This window comes from Gorilla gorilla, chromosome 4, assembly GCF_029281585.2.
Source record: "Gorilla gorilla gorilla isolate KB3781 chromosome 4, NHGRI_mGorGor1-v2.1_pri, whole genome shotgun sequence".
In the NCBI taxonomy this organism is placed as follows: Eukaryota; Metazoa; Chordata; class Mammalia; order Primates; family Hominidae; genus Gorilla; species Gorilla gorilla.
In genome coordinates, this window is record NC_073228.2 from 164029400 (window position 1) to 164048518 (window position 19119).

At 45.8% G+C, this 19119-nt stretch overlaps 1 protein-coding gene across 1 annotated transcript in view; it reads left to right on the plus strand.

Moving 5' to 3' along the window:
• FABP6 (fatty acid binding protein 6) overlaps window positions 1-19119 on the plus strand; it is a 51902-nt gene that overhangs the window by 15976 nt on the left and 16807 nt on the right. Inside the window, exon 3 of the mRNA XM_031011275.3 lies at window positions 10450-10533. Coding sequence (XP_030867135.3) covers window positions 10450-10533 — 84 coding nt within the window. The remainder of the gene's footprint in view (window positions 1-10449; window positions 10534-19119) is intronic.

Sequence of the window (19119 nt, forward strand, 5' to 3'; positions counted from 1 at the left end):
ACCTCCTTATCATGCTCTCTCAGGTTGACTGGGTCATTTTAGCTAGCTGCTGTGAATATCCTATTTTTTGGAAAACTGGCCTATTTCTAAGTTCAGTTTGATTATATGGCCCCTCAGAATGAGTGACTCCAGTTTGGTTTGCCCTGATTTGTTAGGGCCTAGTGCAGAAGTTTAGTCCAAAACAATGGCATCTCATAAATTTTATTTAACAATGCTCACCTCATTTTTTTTTCTTTGAGAAAAGGTCTTGCGATGTTGCCCAGACTGGTCTCAGACTCCTGGGATCAAGCAATCCTTCTGCCTCAGCCACCCAAGTAGCTGGGATTATGAGTGCAAACCACTGCATCCAGCTCCACCCAATTATTTTGAACCAAATCTTGGATATTATATTTCTTTTTTTTTTTTGAGATGGAGTTTTGCTCTTGTTGCTCAGGCTGGAGTGCAATGGCGCAATCTTAGCTCACTGCAATCTCCGCCTTCCGGGTTCAAGCAATTCTCCAGCCTCAGCCTCTCAAGTAGCTGGGATTATAGGCACGCGCCAACATGCCTGGTTAATTTTGTATTTTTAGTAGAGTTGGGGTTTCACCATGTTGGTCAGGCTGATCTCGAACTCCTGACCTCAGGTGATCTGCCCACCTTGGCCTCCCAAAGTGCTAGAATTACAGGCTTGAGCCACCGCGCCCAGCCTCAGACACTATATTTCATCTGTAAATATTTCAGTATAAATTTCCAAAAAATAAGGACTTTTAGGCCAGGCAGAGGTTGCAGTGAGCCGAGATTGTGCCACCACACCCCAGCCTAGGCAATAGAGTGAGACTCCATCTCAAAAAAAAAAAAAAAAAAAAAAAAATACCCACAGGGTTCTTGCTGTGGAGCATGCACCTGTAGTCCTGTAGTCTCAGCTACTTGGGAGGCAGAAGCATTGCTTGAACCCAGGAGTTGGAGACTGCAGTGAGCTATAATCCTGCCATTGCACTCCAGCCTGGGCAATAGAGTGAGACTCCCCATCTCTAATAAAATAAAGATAAAAATAAAAATAAATAATACATTTTTTTAAAAAAGCTCACTATGGAGATGGAGTGAAATTCCACGAAGGGCACACAATGAGTGGTGCATGAACGTGCTCAGCCCATGTCTTTCCTCCCCAGCTCCCCCTCATCCCCTGCATCCTATTTTCTTTTCCTTTTTTTGGAGGGGGGGTGGGGATGGAGTTTCTCTCTTGTCGTCCAGGCTGGAGTGCAGTGGCGCAATCTTGGCTCACTGCAACCTCCGCATCCCAGGTTCAAGCAATTCTCCTGCCTCAGTCTCCCGAGTAGCTGGGATTACAGGCGCCCGCCACCAAGCCCGACTAATTTTTTGTATTTTTAGTAGAGACGGGGTTTCGCCATGTTGGGAAGGCTGGTCTCGAACTCCTTACCTCAGGTGATCCACCCCCCTCGGCCTCCCAAAGTGCTGGGTGGGATTACAGGTGTAAGTCACCGCGCACGGCCGCATCCTATTTTCTTTACTGGGAAACACACTGCTGTGGAGAGGGAAAGAAGCCAAGTGCTCAGGGCCTATCCAAGGTAGGAAGCCTCACCCTGCTAGCAGCCTTGAGCTCAGGCTTCCTGCTTTCTGAGAAATACTGTCCCGAGGTCTCCAGCTCCATAGGTAGGGATGGTCTGGGGGTTGGAAAGAAAGGGGGCATAACAGCTAAGGTTTTCCACTGGCTTTTTGGGGACCAGTGGTGCCTCAGATAGAGAAGCCCAAAACTGAAAGTCTCTCAGAGAATTAAAAAAAATATATGTGGTAGTCTCGTCTCCCACTGCCAGTATTGTGGTTTTGGCAGAGTTATGATAAGGGCTGAGTCTTCCATCTGGCATGGGACCCAAGGCCTCCCAGTCAAAGACAAGATACCATTAATGATTAGATTGTCATCTTGGCCGGGATTTGCTCTCTCAGCAGGAAGCAGAGGTTGCAGTGAGCCGAGATCGCACCACTGCACTTTAGCCTGGGTGACAGAGCAAGACTTCATCTCAAAAAAAAAAAAAAAAAAAAAGCAACTGAAATACCCCCACACATTACATATTTGCATGTTCATACATGTTCAAAGTCATGTACACTTATAAACAGACATGCCTGCACACATGTGCACACTCCTTTATCACAAGTGCTGCTGGCTTCCCCCTTCCTGACGAACTCTGTCAGATGCCCATTTCTCCTAGCAACCTTGTGTTCTGAAAGGCTGACTCCAACCCCTGCTCCAGGAGAGGGACCTTCATTAGTCTAAGCCAACCCTGGTGGTCTTAGTCCCTCTGATGGAGATTGGTTTACCTTTGGGCTATGTGACCACGTTCTAGCCAATGACATTTGGAAAGAAGTTGGCTTGGGGCTTCTGTGAAATTTTCCTCATTCTTAAGAAAGTCATCTCAGAAGTGAAGACTCGTTTACCTGTCATTGGATTCTGTAATGTGAGAGTGTGGGGTATGGAAATGCTGCAGCCATTTCGTGACCTTGAGGATGCAGAATTAAGCAGAGTGGAGAAGTGGAAATGACCCAGGGCTTCTAATGCCGTTACTGATCCACACAATCAGTCAACTTGAGAGTCCTCCCTTCCCATGTCTGGAATTCTAGTCATGAGAGATATTAACTTGATTTATTGTTCAAGGTCTCTTTTCTTTTTTCTTTTCTTTTCTTTCTTTTCTTTTTCTTTCCTTGTAGCCTAAGGCAGCAAACCGATACCCTCCTTCCATTATCTCACATTATCTCACATATACATATCCATATATCTGTATATAAACAACTAGAGCCATATATAGAAAGTCACAGCTGAGCACATGTGCACGCTGCTTTACGTGTATGTACAATAAAAGCAGGCCGGGCGTAGTGGCTCATGCCTGTAATCCCAACTTTGGGAAGCCGAGGAGGGCAGATCATGAGGTCAGGAGTTCGAGACCAACCTGGCCAACGTGATGAAACTCCATCTCTACTAAAGATACAAAAAATTAGCGGGGCATGATGCGTGCCTGTAATTCCAGCTACTTGGGAGGCTGGGGCAAGAGAATCGCTTGAACCCGGGAGGCAGAGGCTGGAGTGAGCTGAGATCATGCCACTCCACTCCAGCCTGGGCGACAGAGCAAGACTCTGTCTCAAAAAAAACAAAAAAGCAAAAAAACCCACATAATATTCTACATGTATCTGCAGTGATTCAAACTTAATATACACAGAGAAAAGTATACATCCTCCTAGGTACACAGATAGAAGGACACATATACATCATGTTTCATACATGCATGCAAATCTATGTATAGTACAACAGACATAAATGCACATGGGCAGTATGCATTTCTACACGGAGCCACACATACTGGTTACATCGATGGCAACATTATTTTTTCCTACCCACGTCTAAACAGCCACAAAGTGCATACCCACAGCTCTGAGGGCTGCTTGGCTATGAGCACCCGGGACTGAAGGAAGTTCAGGAAATAGTTAGGAGAGGGACTTACAGACCAGAACACCACTGAGGAGTGAGGAGGTCAAGTCCAGGGTGGCTTGGACATGCATGGCAGCACCTGGGTCATGGATGCTAGACACAGCACCAAGGCAAGCTGTGATTAGAGTGTTTCCACCTTCAAAGGTGAAAAAAACCTTACTCTCACCTACCCCAGGACCTTCTTCTGTACAGATGAAAAACCTACTTTGCCCTTCAAACAGCTCTTTTTGTTTTCCTCATAGGCAAATAATTGAGTTAGACGTTGCATGAAAGTCAATTTTTTTCCCATTTATGCCACTGGGCATTCTAGGTAGAAGGAAAAGTGCAAAGGCAAAGAAATGCAAAATAGCACAGTGAGTTTAGGGGATTCCAGTGGAAATGAGTTTGCAGCAGAAACTGAGGATATGACAGAAGATGAGGTAGGGAAATGGGCAAGGGCCATGAACCTAGATTTACCCCTAAACTCCCATGGCCCAGTCCATTCATCCGACTCCCAGGGTCACATGACTTTGCTCCCAGGCCTGCACTTCCATCCATCAGCTTTTTCATGCCAAACACCCAAATTAAATGGATAACCAAGACATTTTAGGAGACAAGGTAGCAATAGTCAAATTTTCTTTCTGGCTTTTGTGTGGGGTTATTTAGGTTTTCTCCTCTAAATTACCCTTCTTTTGTTTCTTTTTTATAACAGAGAGGAGTTACCAAGGACATTCTTGCTAAATTAGTTTGTATTTATTATTCAACAGTGTAAATCATCTTTCAAAAATGTCATGTTTCCAAGTTTAATAAAAAGTATTTCCAAAACAGTACATATGGTATGTTCCCATTTTGGATAAAATGTTTGTATGTATATTTATATGTGCATATAATAAGGTCTGGAAGTAAATACACACCAACTGTTAAGCAATAGTTACGTATGAGAGACGGGATTGTAGGTCATCTTTACCTCCTTTTTTTTTTTTTTTTTGAGATGAAGTCTCGCTTTTGTCCCCCAGGCTGGAGTGCGATGGCATGATCTCGGCTCACTGCAACCTCCGCCTCCCGGGTTCAAGCAATTCTCCTGCCTCAGCCTCCCCAGTAGCTGGGATTACAGGCGCCTGCCACCACACCCAGCTAATTTTTGTATTTTTAGTAGAGACGGAGTTTCACCATGTTGGCCAGGCTGGTCTCGAAATCCTGACCTCAGGTGATCTGCCCGCCTTGGCCTCTCAAAGTGCTGGGATTACAGGAGTGAGCCACCGTGCCCGGCCATCTTTATCTTCTTTAGACTTTTCTGCATTTTTTCTCAATTTTATGTAAAAAATTTCTGAATTTTATGCATTTTTCTGAATTTTATGTTACTTTTATCATCAGAAGAAAATGATTTTAAATTATTTTTAAAGTTTAAGGCTGGGCTCAATGGCTCATGCCTGTAATCTGAGCACTTTGAAAGGCTGAGGCAAGAGGACTGCTTGAAGCCAGGAGTTTAAGGCCATCATGGGCAATATAACTAGATCGTTTGTCTAAAAAAAAAATTAGTCAGGTGAGGTGGTGCATGCCTTTCATCCTAGCTACTTGGGAGGCTGAGGTGGGAGGATCGCTTGAGCCCAGGAGTTTGAGGCTGTTGTGAGCTAAAATCATGCCACTGCATTCCAGCCTGGGTGAACAGAACAAGATGCTGTCTCTTAAAAAAAAAGAAAAAAGTTGAATCTACATTGCAATGGTTTGAATGTTTGTCCCCTTCAATCTCATGTTGAAGCTTACTACCCCTTGTAACCATAGCAAGAGGTGATAGGATCATGAAGACTCTGCCCTCATTAATGAATTAATCCACTAATAAATTAAAGGATTAATGGGTTATCATAAGAGTGGATTAGTTATCATGAGAGTGGGAGCCAGGCACCGTGGCTTATGCCTATAATCTCAGAACTTTGGGAGGCCAAAGCAGGAGCATTGCTTGAGGCCAGGCATGCAAGACGAACCTGGCCAACATAGGGAGACCCCATTTCTTTTTTTCTTTCTTTCTTTTTTTTTTTTTTTTTTCAGGGAGTCTCACTCTGTTGCCCAGGCTGGAGTGCAGTGGTGTGATCTCGGCTCACTGCAACCTCTGCCTCCCGGATTCAAGTGATTCTCCTGCCTCAGCCTCCCAAGTTGGTGGGATTTCAGGTGCCTGCCACTACACCCAGCTAATTTTTCGTATTTTTGGTAGGGACGGGGTTTCACCATGTTGGCCAGGCTGGTCTCGAACTCCTGACCTTGTGATTTGCCTGCCTCGGCCTCCCAGAGTGCTGCGATTACAGGCGTGAGCCACTGCACCCAGCAGGGAGACCCCATTTCTAAAAAAAAAAAAAAAAAAAAAAAAAATTAGTCAAGTGTGGTGGCTCACACCTGTTGTCCCAGCTACTCCAGAGGCTGAGGCTGCAGTGAACCATCTTTGCATCACTGCACTCTGATCTGGGCAACAGAGCAAGACCCTTTCTCAGAAATAAATAAAGGTCTGGTGTGGTGGCTCATGCCTATAATCCCAGAACATTGGGAGGCCAAGGCAGGCAAATCACTTGAGCCCAGGAGTTTGAGATCAGCCTGGGCAACATGGTGAAATCTCTCTCCACAAAAAAAAAAAACAAAAATTAGTCGGGTGTGGTGGCCCACACCTGTATTCCTAGCTACTTGGGGGACTGAGGCAGGAGGATTATTTGAGCCTGGGAGGTTGAGGGTTCAGTGAACAGTGATTGCCCCATGCACTCCAGCCTGGGTGATAAAGTGAGACCCTGTCTCAAAAAATTAAAATAAATAAATAAAGCCAGTTTGGCTCTCAGTGAGCTCCCCTTGCCATGTGATGCTCTGTACCGTCTTGGTACTCTACAGAGAGTCCCCACCAGCAAGAAGCCTCTCACCAGCTGTGCCCCCTAGACCTTGGACTTCCCAGTCTCCAAAACTACAATAAATCATTGTCTTTTTTGTTTTTTTTTCCTTTTCTTTTATTTTTAGAGACGGGGGTCTCACTATGTTGCCTAGGCTGGTCTTAAACTCCTGGCCTGAAGCGATCCCCCAGCCTTGTCCTCTCAAAGTGCTGGGAGTACAGGCATGAGCCACTGCATCCAGCCTTTTTCTATGTGTATATATACAGTCTCAGGTATTCAGCTGTAGCAACAGAAAGCAACCTAAGACATACATTTTAATCAAAAGTATAATAAGAAAATTTCAGGAAGAAGTGGGAAAAGGAGACATACAATCAACCTGTGCACAGTAGAATCCTCCTGGTGTCTTCAGGAGACCCGACCTGATCTGACCAGGGGAGTCTTGCAGCTCCATCGTCTGTACCAAGGCAAGTCAAACAGGTAAAGCAGATCACAGAAAGGGCTCTGACCTCAAGAAACATGTGATCTAGGTGGAAGCATGAGTCACATATGCATGAAAAACACAGCAGGCAATAAATGACAGGTAAGCTGGAAAGAGAATTCACCTGGTTACCAGGAGATATGGGCTCTGTTCCTAGTTCTGGCGCCCAGTGATGACCTTGGGAGCCCAGTGGCTTCACCTCTGTGAACTTTAATCTCCTTATCTGTCAAAGGGTTTTAAGGACAATAATTGGGAAGCTGTGATCATCAGATGAGATAACCTATCAGTGACTGCTCTCTGAACTGTGGTACAAGTTACCTTTCAACCTGGAACAGCACCTCAAACATGAAGGAATCTATCCCTATGGTGGAAATTCAGGCCCAAGCAGTGGGCAAGTGGGGCAGATCATTTGGGGACAAGGCCACCTTTGGTTGGCCCTTAAAAATACCAGAACACAGGGGCAGCCTGCACAGCTCTAACACTGCAGAACAGAAGTCAAGGTGGGCATTCTTGCCTCAGCTCGAAGACCTGCACAGCCTGCTCACCTTTGTAGAGCAGTGCACCCCAGGGAGAAAACACAGGAGCAGCCACGTCTCAGCCTTCTCAGAATGTCCAATCCTTTTCATAATTTAACCACTTGCTCTGCATAATTACTTTTCTCCTGCTTATGAGCTTAGAGCAATAGTAGTTCCCAATAACTAGAGATTTAATAAGGCTAAATTACAACGAGTGTCCTGCAGAATTACACACCGCATTAACACCAAATGAGTTCATTAGAAATTCATTAGGAATGATTTCTGCGGCTGCCACAGGAATTAATCACGGTTTGCCAGCGGCAGGAGAGGGGGCAATGAATGATTGCATGGGAGCTGGACGACCTTTTGCCATCTGACTTTCTTCTGAAGCAATATCTTTCAAGGGTCATGGGCTGCTTTGGTAGGGAGGTTGCTTGGATGTTGTTAGACATGCCTCTCAATCTTCTTCCTTCTTCCCAGCCACTGCCCTAGATCAAACCTGTAGATGTTGGAGTCGGACCCTTTTTCTGTCCTGGGGAGCTGAGAAGTCATCATGGGCACTTATGTTCTTGCCTGCCCAGTATCCTTTCCCCCTTGTTCTGTCAGTGTACTTCTGTGTTTCTTGGAGAGCTGCTTCTTGAAGATACTGCTGCATGTGGGTCTCTGTGGGACTGTCAGTTAAGAGCCTCCACCGGCCTCACCCACCCCCAGAGGGAATACATGCCCTCGGCTTAGCCCATTGGGCTTTCTCTCCTGGTATTTTTTAGTAGCTGATATTTATGAAGTGCTTGCTAGGTGCTGGCCCCCTTTCTAAGGGTCTTCATGTACTGAGCATCCAACCCTCCCATTGCCAGTTAAGGAAGTGGGCTTTATTTTTAGCTCTATTCTGTCAACGAGGACACCCAAGTACAGAGGTTAAGTGACTTGTCCAAGTGACAGAGCCTGTAACTGTCCAAGCTGGGACTTTGAGTCATGAGTGCAGTACTATAAGGATGAAGGATTGTTGAAGGTAATCAATGGGTTGGCAGTGCCCCAGGGACTGTCCCTTCCTTCTTGCTTCCTGGTGCTATGTGCTATCTGGAGGCCTGGTGGTGGAGCTTTTTCATCCCTTCTATGAGTTACTCCATATGTTTCCAAAAATTTTATCTTTTGGTTTGTCACCAAGAGTCAGTGTCTGCTACTTAGATCTGTAAAAGCCTTGGCTGATGCCTGAGCCGACCAACAAGTATGTAAAGGCCCAGGTATAGACACCGCACAGTTATAGGCCCTGCCCTGCACAGGCCAAACAGAAACATAAGGCAGGCTTCCTGCCTTCCAGCTGCTTATATCTCAGATAGAAAAACAACAACAACAATTTCATCCTGTGCCTTCCTATGCAAGTTATTTTTTTTTTATTTTTATTTTTTTGAGATGCAGTCTCCCTCTTATCACCCAGGCTGTAGTGCAATGGTGTGATCTCAGCTCACTGTAACCTCCGCCTCCTGGGTTCAAGCTATTCTCCTGCCTCAGCTTCCTGAGTAGCTGGGATTACAGGCGCCTGCCACCACACAACTGGCTAATTTCTTTTTCTTTTTTGAGATGGAGTCTCGCTCTGTTGCCCAGGCTGGAGTGCAGTGTCACAGTCTCGGCTCACTGCAACCTCTGGCTCCTGGGTTCAAGCGATTCTCCTGCCTCAGCCTCCCAAGTAGCTGGGACTACAGGCACCCGCCACCATGCCCAGCTAATTTTTTGTATTTTTACTAGAGATGGGGTTTTACCATGTTAGCCAGGTTGGTCTCCATCTCCTGACCTCATGACCTGCCCATCTCAGCCTTCCGAAGTGCTGGGATTTCAGGCATGAGCCACTGCATCTGGCCCTACAACTGGCTAATTTTTATTTTTATTTTTTGGAGATGGAGTCTCACTCTGTCGCCCAGGTTGGAGTGCAGTGGCATGATCTCTGCTCACTGCAAGCTCCGCCTCCCGGGTTCACGCCATTCTCCTGCCTCAGCCTCCTGAGTAGATGGGACTACAGGCACCCACCACCACGCCTGGCTAATTTTTTTGTATTTTTAGTAGAGACAGGGTTTCACCGTGTTAGCCAGGCTGGTCTCGATCTCCTGACCTTGTGAGCCGCCTGCCTCAGCCTCCCAAAGTGTTGGGATTACAGGCGTGAGCCACTGCGCCCGGCCACAACTGGCTAATTTTAAAAATATTTTTGGTAGAGACAGGGTTTCAGCATGTTGGCCAGGCTGGTTTTGGACTGCTGACCTCAAGTGATCTGCCCGCCTCGGCCTCCCAAAGTGCTAGGATTACAGGTGTGAGCCACTACGTCCAGCCCTCCTATGCAAGTTCTAAGTGGAAAAGAGCCAGGATGGGATGGATTGGGAGCAGGAAAGATTTCATAGAAGGCACATGAGCTGGGTAGAATCTTTGGGGAGAGGTAACTGTCACGGACACTCTTTGGGCACCTATCCAGCCCACAGTCCCTTCTTCAAGAACTGTCCACCCAGAGCAGCTGGCCCTCACGGTCGAGATGGTTGGTACCACATGACGCTTTTGGTGGGATCAAGCATCTGTACCCTTTTCTATGTTTAGAGAGCTTTCCACTACATGTGGCCCAATGAAAGGTGGGCCCACCTTCTAGTACAAAGCTGAAAAGGCCAGTACTCATGTCCCGTTTGTCCCGTCGCCTGATGGCAATGAGGGTGCATGGCCATGAGGTGGGCTCAGCCTCTGCAGCTCATGATACAAATAAGCAGGGACAAGATAATCCATTCTGGTGGTGGTGGCCATATTCTATGCCCAGGGGAATGGTGGCTGCAGTGTCCGCATGCAGTGCTACCCTTGATAGGGGTGCAAATTGCCCAGTCCAGCCTTTGGCAGCAGAATCCTTACAAAATCATTTCTGTGATGTGATTGTGGCTATGGTTCTAGCTGTTTGTCCTGTCCTGTCTCTGTCTGTTTTCCAAGCCTGAAAAGTCTGTGATCCAGTCGATAACCTTTTGATAAATTTCTTTTTTGCTCAAATCAGTTTCCATTGCTTGCAATTAAGAGCGCTGCTATGAAGAGCGCTGCCTCCCTGCACAGAGCTGATTGGACCAGAGATGCCCACTTGACTCAGGATAGGCCAATCAGATTATTTCTCTTCTGACTCAGGTTCTGAGAGCTGTGTTGTCTGCGTGCACATGGGTGAGCCGGAAAGGAGACCTGCAGAGAATGAAACAGACACAGAAAGGAAAGGTGTGGGGTAGAAGAAGGGAGGGAAGGGTTCCTGACGTTTTTCAGATTCTGGTTCTAGTTCCTCATGAACCTAGACTTTGTGTGCTATCCCTGGGCTCCTTGAGATCCTTCTGCATTGTTAGAATATTAGGTTGCACCATCTGAAATTGTTGTTTTTATAGGTCAAAAAGGTCAAATATCAGCAGTTATACATGCTGATGGTTCAACTTTATAAATCACCTTTCTTATTTTTTAACCTAAGCTAGCTCAGGTAGGTTTTGCCTGCCTTTATCTTTCTTTCTTTCTTTCTTCTTTCTTTCTTTCTTTCTTTCTTTCTTTCTTTCTTTCTTTCTTTTCTTTCTTTCTTTCTTTCTCCTTCCTTCCTTCCTTCTTTCTTTCTTTCTTTCTTTCTTTCTTTCTTTCTTTCTTTCTTTCTTTCTTTCTTTCCTCTCTCTTATAATTTTTATTACAGGGTCTCATTCTGTCACCCAGGATGAAGTGCAGTGGTGTAATCATAACTCATAGCAGCCTTGAACTCCTAGGCTCAAGTGATCCTCCAGCCTCAGCCTCCCTATTAGCTGGGATTACAGGCACGTGCCACCACGCCTGGTTAATTTTTTAAATTTTTTGTAGAGACACAGTCTTGCTATGTTGCTCAGGCTGGTCTTGCACTCTTGGCCTCAAGCAGTCCTCTCACCTCAGCCTCCCAAAGTGCTGGGATTACAGATGTATGTCACCACACCTGGCCTCAAGTGGATTTCTTTTTCTTTTTAATTTTGTAGAGATGGGGTCTCCCTGTGTTGCCCATGCTGGTCTCGAACTTCTGGACTCAAGTGATCCTCCTGTCTCAGCCACCCAATGTGGCTGGCATGAGCCACCATGCCTGGCCTCAAGTGGATTTCTTGACTTGTGACTCAAAGGACCTTGTCTACAACAGTCAGAAATTTCATCAACTGGCCAGGTGCAGTGTCTTATGCCTGTAATCCCAACTGTTTGGGAGGCTGAGGCAGGAGGATCACTTGAGCCCAGGAGTTCAAGACCAGCATTGGCAACATAGGGAGACCCTGTCTCTATAAAAAGAAAGAAAGAAAGAAAGAAAGAAAGAAAGAAAGAAAGAAAGAAAGAAAGAAAGAAAGAAAGAAAGAAAGAAAGAAATCCCATCAACTCAACTCAAAAGTGGGTTGTGGAACAGGCAGAGACACAAAACAGAAGCAGAAAATAAAGGTTTTCCCTGTCTGGCAGATACTGTTCCCAGTAAGGTGGCTGCCCTGCAGAACTTCCCAGCTTGTCCCTGGTCACCATCTCAGAGGTCACTATCCTCCACTAGTTTGTGACCCATGGCCATCCAGTGGAACTTCAGCTGTATCCCAGTTGCCTCAAATAGTACTGTTCATGTTAACACATAGTTTTGAATAATGCTATTGTTTTTGTTTTCCCCATGTTGTGGTGTTTCCTATTGATGTATACAATTTTATTTTCCTAACCTCACTGTCCAACAAAAGGAGAATGGCTGAGTAAGTTGTGATATGTCTGTACAATGGATTACAATATGGCCATTAAAAGTGATGGTGGGCTAGGCGCAGTGGCTCACACCTGTAATCCCGGCACTTTGGGAGGACGAGGTGGGTGGATCACCTGAGGTCAGGAGTTCGAGTCCAGCCTGACCAATATGGTGAAATCCCGTCTTTACTAAAAATACAAAATTAGCCGGGTGTGTTGGCAGGTGCCTGTAATCCCAGCTACTAGGGAGGCTGAGGCAGGAGAATCACTTGAACCCTTGAGGCAGAGGTTGCAGTGAGCCGAGATCATGTCACTGCACTCCAGCCTGGGTAAAAAGAGTGAAACTCTGTCTCAGAGAAAAAAAAAAAAGGTGACGGTGGCCAGGCATGGTGGCTCACACTTGTAATCCCAAAACTTTGGGAGACTGAGGCAGAAGGATTGCCTGAGCCCAGGAGGTTGAGGTGGCAGTGAGCCATGATTTTGCCACTGTACTCCAGTTTGGGTGACAGAGCGAGACCTTGTCAAAAAAAAAAAAAAAAAGAAAAAAAGAAGTAAAGGCATGAGGAATTAGAACTGGGGAAGTGGAGGTGGTGGGAATTTTGTAGGAGACTTGATAAGAAGGTAAAGGTTATTTCAAACCAGCTGCTGTTGTGAGGAATGGGGTGGGATTCATCCAACAAGAAGAGGAAAGAACCAGTGAGTATCCCAAAGCCCTGCTGAGGGAGGGTCATGAACTTGAGGTGGTGTTACCCTCCTCCCCAATTGCGCCACTTCTTCTGGCTGCAGGTGTAAGTCCTGCAGATGGGAGGTAGAAGGACAAATGCTTTCTTGTGTGTAAGGATGGGGCCTGGGAAGCCAATGTGGCGGAAGGACATTGAGGGTCCTGGCAGAGGAGGGATACATCCATGGGCTGGATAGGAAAGCAGATGAGGCTGAGTAGGGGATGAACTGGGGAAAATTGATGAGCTGCAAAGCTGGAAGCTTCATTCAATGGGGTGAGACAATTTTGTCTTCTGCTGTGTATCTCCATCCCCTAACACATAGCCTTGTGCTAGTAAGTACTTATTGAATGAATGAAATGATGAATATATGACTTACAGTTCTCATTGTAATTTTTTTTTTTTTTTTTGAGACCGAGTCTCACTCTGTCTCCCAGGCTGGAGTGCAGTGACACAATCTCAGCTCACTGCAACCTTTGCCTCCTGGGCTCAAGTAATTCTCCTGCCTCAGCCTCCTGAGTAGCTGGGATTACAGGCACGTGCCACCATGCCTGGCTAATTTTTGTATTTTTAGTGGAGATGGGGTTTCACCATGTTGGCCAGGTTGGTCTTGAACTCCTGACCTCGGATGATCCACCCACCTCAGCCTCCCAAAATGCTGGGATTACAGGCATGAGCCACCGTGCCCGCCTGGCCCTCATTGTAACTTAACAGACTGGCATTCCACTGCTGGATCAGACAGCCAGCAGGATGCATGGTGGTAGCAAGTACCACTTAGTTCAGAAAAAACTGAATTCCTATCCAAACTTAATCAATGACTGGTTGTGTAACCTTGGACAAGTCGCCTAACCTTTCTGAACTTAGACTTTCTTTTCTGTAAGTAGGGATTATTACAGCCCTCTTAGAAGTTTGTTGCATGGATTAACAGAGATGCCATGTGTTGAGTGCTTAGCATGGTGTCTGGTGCTTTGCGGTCATTCACTAAGTACCAAAGGAGCAATCAGTCTCCAAGACCCTGATTGGTTCTGAAGGCTGCATGTAATCAAATTGTTCCTTTTAGTTAGTGGACAAGAGTGCAGGACCTGTAGCCAGACATCCTCCTCCGCTTACCACCTGGCCATGTTATTTCTGAGCCTCTGTTTCCTCATCTACATGATGGGGGTAATATCAGGACTGACATACAAGACTGGTTGGGAGGATAGGATGATAATTTATGTAAAGCATTTAGCACAGGACTTGGCGCATTGCAGGTCCATGTTAGATCCTGGCTCTCAGTATTTTCCATCAACTGAGATGCTCCATGGGGGAAGCAAGTTTTGTTGAGGGCAGAACAGGACTTTTGGATGTCAGTTAGAAATGGCATAAAGCATAGAGTGGAGCTGTTAGGCAGGCAGTTGGATATACTAAGTTCAGAGTAGAGATCTGAGATGGAGGAAAAAAACTAGAGTCATCAGCAAAAGATGATATTTAAAGCTATTGGCTGGATGAAATCACCAAGGGAATGAGTGCTCAGAGAAAAGACAAGAAGAAGGGCTGAATGCTAGTACATCTGACACTTGGAGATGAGGGAAATGATTAACACTGCAAAGCTGGGAATTGGACAGAGCATCGTGGAAGCTGCACGGCCAGCCTTCCCTAATAGTTACTTAACACACTCAGTTAACACACTCTGATATACTCTGTGCCAGGTGCTGCGAAAAGTACTTTACAAAAATGAACTCATTTATTTATTTTATTTTATCTTATTTATTTATTTATTTTATTATTATTATTATTTTTGGACAGAATCTCTCTCTGTTGCCCAAGCTGCAGTGCAGCGGCATGATCATGGCTCACTGTAGCCTTCCCTCCTACGCTCAAGTGATCTTCCCACCTCAGTCTCCTGACTAGCTGGGACTACAGACACATGCCACCATGCCCAGTTGATTTACTTTATTTTATTTTTTGTAGAGATGGGGTCTCCCTATGTTGCCCAGGCTCATCTCAAACTCCTGGGCTCAAGCAAATCTCCCACCTCAGGCTCCCAAAGAGGAGGGATTACAGGCATGAGCCTCTGTGCCTGGCCTATTTATTTATTTTAGAGTCAAGTCTTGCTCTGTCACCCAGGAGGTAGTGCAGTGGCACAAACATAGCTCACTGCAGCCTTGAACTCCTGGGCTCAAACGATCCTTCTTTTAGCCCCTCGAGTAGCAGGGGGACTACGGACACAGGCCACCATGCCTAGCTAAGGTTTTCTGTTTGTTTTTTTTTTAGGGACAAGTTCTTGCTGTGCTGCCCAGGCTGGTCTCCAATTCCTGGCCTCTGGCCTCCTGAGTCACTGAGACTACAGGTGACAGCCACCACCCCTGGCTTAACTCACTTAACATTAGTAACATCCCCTTCAGATAGGCACCATTATTATCCAGATTTTGCAGATGAGAAAACTGAGACACAAAAAAATAAATAAGGTGCCCAAGGCCACAGAACCAGTAAGTGACAGAGCTGGGATCCAAACCTAGGCAGCCTGTGCCTAGAGTCTCTGTCTCTTTCGTGTCTCATTGTGGATAAACAAAGTGCCAACTGGATTTTCTTATCTTAGTCTTTGACTTTTTTTTTTTTTTTTTTTTTGAGATGGAGTCTCACTCTGTCTCCTAGGCTGGAGTGCAAAGGCGCGATCTCAGCTCACTGCAACCTCCGCCTCCCGAGTACAAGCAGTTCTCCTGCCTCAGCCTCCCGAGTAGCTGGGATTACAGGCACCCGCCACCATGCCTGGCTAATTTTTGTATTTTTAGTAGAGACGGGGTTTCGCCATGTTGGTTAGGGTGGTCTAGAACTCTTGACTTCAGGTGATCCTCCCACCTCAGCCTCCCAAAGTGTTGGGATTACGGGAGTGAGCCACTGCGCCTGGCCTTTTTTTTTTTTTTTTTATGAGTTGGGGTCTCATTCTGTCACCCAGGCTGGATTGTAGTGGCACAATCATAGCTCACTGTAGCCTCAAACTCCTGGACTCAAGTGGTCCTCCCACCTCAGCCTCCTCAGTAGCTAGGACTACAGGCGCAAGCCACCATGCCTGGCTAATTGTTTTTTAATTTTTTTAGAGCCAGGGTCTTACTATGTAGGCCACACTGATCTCAAACTCCTGGTCTTTGATTCTTGAGAGTAAAACTAGAAGTATCATCATGGGAAAATATTGTTCTCAGAGGTTCCAGTTAGCTCTGACATTCTAGGGATCGATGCCAACTAGTATTTCAGATCTTAGTGGAGGAAAGAGGAAGGGGAGTTTAATCAAGGAATTGATAACTCTGATAGTTCACTTACTCTATGCAAGACCTGTAAGGTCCTGGGGATGGAGAGAATAGGAGGGTGCCCAGGGCTCCTCCTCACCCATGGACTCAAGAACCTGTATTCCCACCCCCTTCTCCAGGCATTACTCTGAGAATAATGGTAGCTGGCTGAGGCAGGGGCCAGAGTTCAGGTGGAAAGCTGGGGTGGCCCAGGGGAATTAGCCTTGGGCTCTTCTTTATCTCTATTGGGGTATAGTTGTTCTATTGGTTCTATTGCCTCATAAAACTTCACTGTGATATGGAGGCAGTTTGAGTTCATTCACCCCTCCGGGGAGGTTCTCAATGAGGGTCTGAACAAATAGGTAAACCCAGGAGAAGAGGGGAAGAGGTGGGCATGGGTGGATGGAAGGTGGAGGGTCAGATGTACACTTAGACGCTAGGGAAGGGGTGGGAGCATGGCTGAGTCAGTCAGCTGAGTGCCAATGTCATCCTTTCCCGTAGCCCCACCACTCCCATCCTGCCTTGGACACTGACCTTGGAAGAGTAGCAACTAAGGAAAAAACAGCTCTGACCGTGCAGAAGGAAATCAATGGGAAAGGGAGTTAAGCGGGGGCCTGGAGAAGCCACTTGGTCCTTCTTGCCTACATCCCCTGGCCTAGAGCTTCTCAAGTCTGCTGAGCAGTACAATCACTGGGAATTTGTCAAAATGCAGATTCTAGGGCCCCACCCCAGACCTACCAAATCAGAATTTTGGGGGGTCAGGTCACAGGGATTTCTATTTTTCACAAGCCCTCCCTTCCTACATCCCCAGTAGTGTATGAACACAGCCTTACAGCCTATTCCAGATAGATCTGAACAAATAAAGTGAAATCAACACTATCCCAGTACCCACCAGGAATACATACAGAAGGAAAAATGAAATGCAGCTTGAGGACCGGAAGGGATCACAATGTAGTTGGGAGATAAAAGACTCACTTTGTGAAGGGTTAAATTAATGCTGCAATATATAAACAGTAGTTCAAAATAGGCAGCTAGGCTGGACAAATTGCCAGTGAGTGAGAATAACAGTAGATATCCTTCAACAATCACCTGTGAAATGCTAGATCCTGTACTAAGCACTTTTGCTATGTACTTTCATTTAATCTCATTAAAACTCTGGAAGATCGGTATTTTTTTCCCCATATAATAATGAATGAGGCCAGGTGATGGCTCACACCTGTAATCCCAGGACTTTGGGAGGCCAAGGCAGAAGGATCGCTTGAGTCCAGGAGTTTGTGACAAGCCTGGGCAACAAGTGAGGCCTCGTCTCTACTAAAAGTTAAAAAATTAGCCGTGCATGGTGGAGCATGCCTGAGGTCCCTGCCACTTGGGAGGCTGAGGCAGGAAGATCTCTTGAGCCTGTGAGGCTGAGGCTGATTGTGCCACTGCACTCCAGCCTGGGTGACAGAGTGAGACCCTGCCTAATAATAATAATTATTATTATTAATAATAAATAAGTAAGGCTTTGCCTTATTTGTTAATTCTTCTCATATCAGCCTTCCCTCATACTCAGGAAGTGGTCGGGTAATGTTTCTGTGTTCCAAAAATATCCTTATGTTACAGTCTTTATTTCTTTGATCACATCATGTTGTAACTGCCTGTTTATGGGACTGTGTCTCCTACAAGATTTGAGGACAGACCAGGCGCCGTGGCTCATGCCTGTAATCCCAGCAGTTTGGGAGGCTGAGGTGGGTGGATCATTTGAGATCAGGAGTTCAAGACCAGCCTGGCCAACACGGTGAAACCCCGTCTCTACTAAAAATACAAAAATTAGCCAGGTGTGGTCTATGGGGGCCTGTAATCCCAGCTACTTGGGAGGCTAAGGCAGGAGAGTTGCTTGAACCCTGAAGGCGGAGGTTGCAGTGAGCCGAGATTGTACCACTGCATTCCAGCCTGGGTGACAGAGTGAGACTTTGTCTCAAAAAAAAAGACTTGAGACTTGAGGACAGGTACTTGGTATTTCCAGAACCCAGTGAACTAGAGATGCTCAGGTGATGTTTGTTGAATGAATCAATGGTGTGTCTGAAGCCTCAGAGCTAAGACATGAGAAGGCTGAGTGACTCTAAAGCCCAGGTTCCCCCACTGAGTCATTACAAAGAGAAGGTACAGGCTCTGGGGATTTTTGCAAGGGACAATCTCTACAGGCTGGACTAATCAAAAAAGCCTGATTGGAGGAGGCGGGGGTGAAGGACAATTAGAATTCAGAAAGACTGATGAAAGGTGAGCAGTCCAGGCAGGCCAAGGCAGGAAGGAGGGATTTTACAAGGTACGAACTTCCTCCAAGACGAGAGACCCCAGAAGACTCCAGGAGACTGTGCCCCACCCCTTAAACCTTTCTAGCTCACTCACTGGCTGTCACCTTCTGGCTGACTTGCATCTCCATTACTGTGGTAAAATTATTTCCCCCAGGGTTTTCAGGGAGATGGTGAATTTTTCATTGTTTCTCATGCCTACAGCATGGCGACAAAACATACTCTATTAGTGGATTTGTCCATTTAGCAAGTCCCTTTGAATAATGGATGGAGTTTTTTTTTCAGTTTCCATGAAGAAATAAGACTCCTTTATGTCCATGATGTATATCTATGTATATAGCTATGTGAAAAAGAGCAAGACAAAACAGTGTCTCCGAATTTCATTTTGGTTAAAAAAAGTAGGAAAAAAGGATATGCACAAATACGTTTGTGTGCATGTGGAAAACATCTAGAAGTTTATCTACTGAATTTAACAGCAGCTGGCTCTGGAAAATGAGATGTAGTGGGATCTGCGGTTTTAACCTTTACAAAGTCCTAAGCTTTTGTCTTTTTAAACAATGAGTATGCATGAATTTTACAATTGAAAAATAAGATTGTTTGGAAGGATTATAGGTAGCTTCAAATTTATTTGTGTTTTGTTCTTTCCAAATTTTCTTTTTCTTTTCTTTTCTTTCTTTTTTTTTTTTTTTTTAAGACAGGGTCTTGCTCTGTCACCCAGGCTGAATGCAGTGTTGCAATCATAGCTCACTGAAGCCTCAGTCTCCCAGGTGTAAGTGATCCTCTTGCCTCTGCCTCCAAAGTAGCTGGTACCATAGGCACATGCCACTACACCTG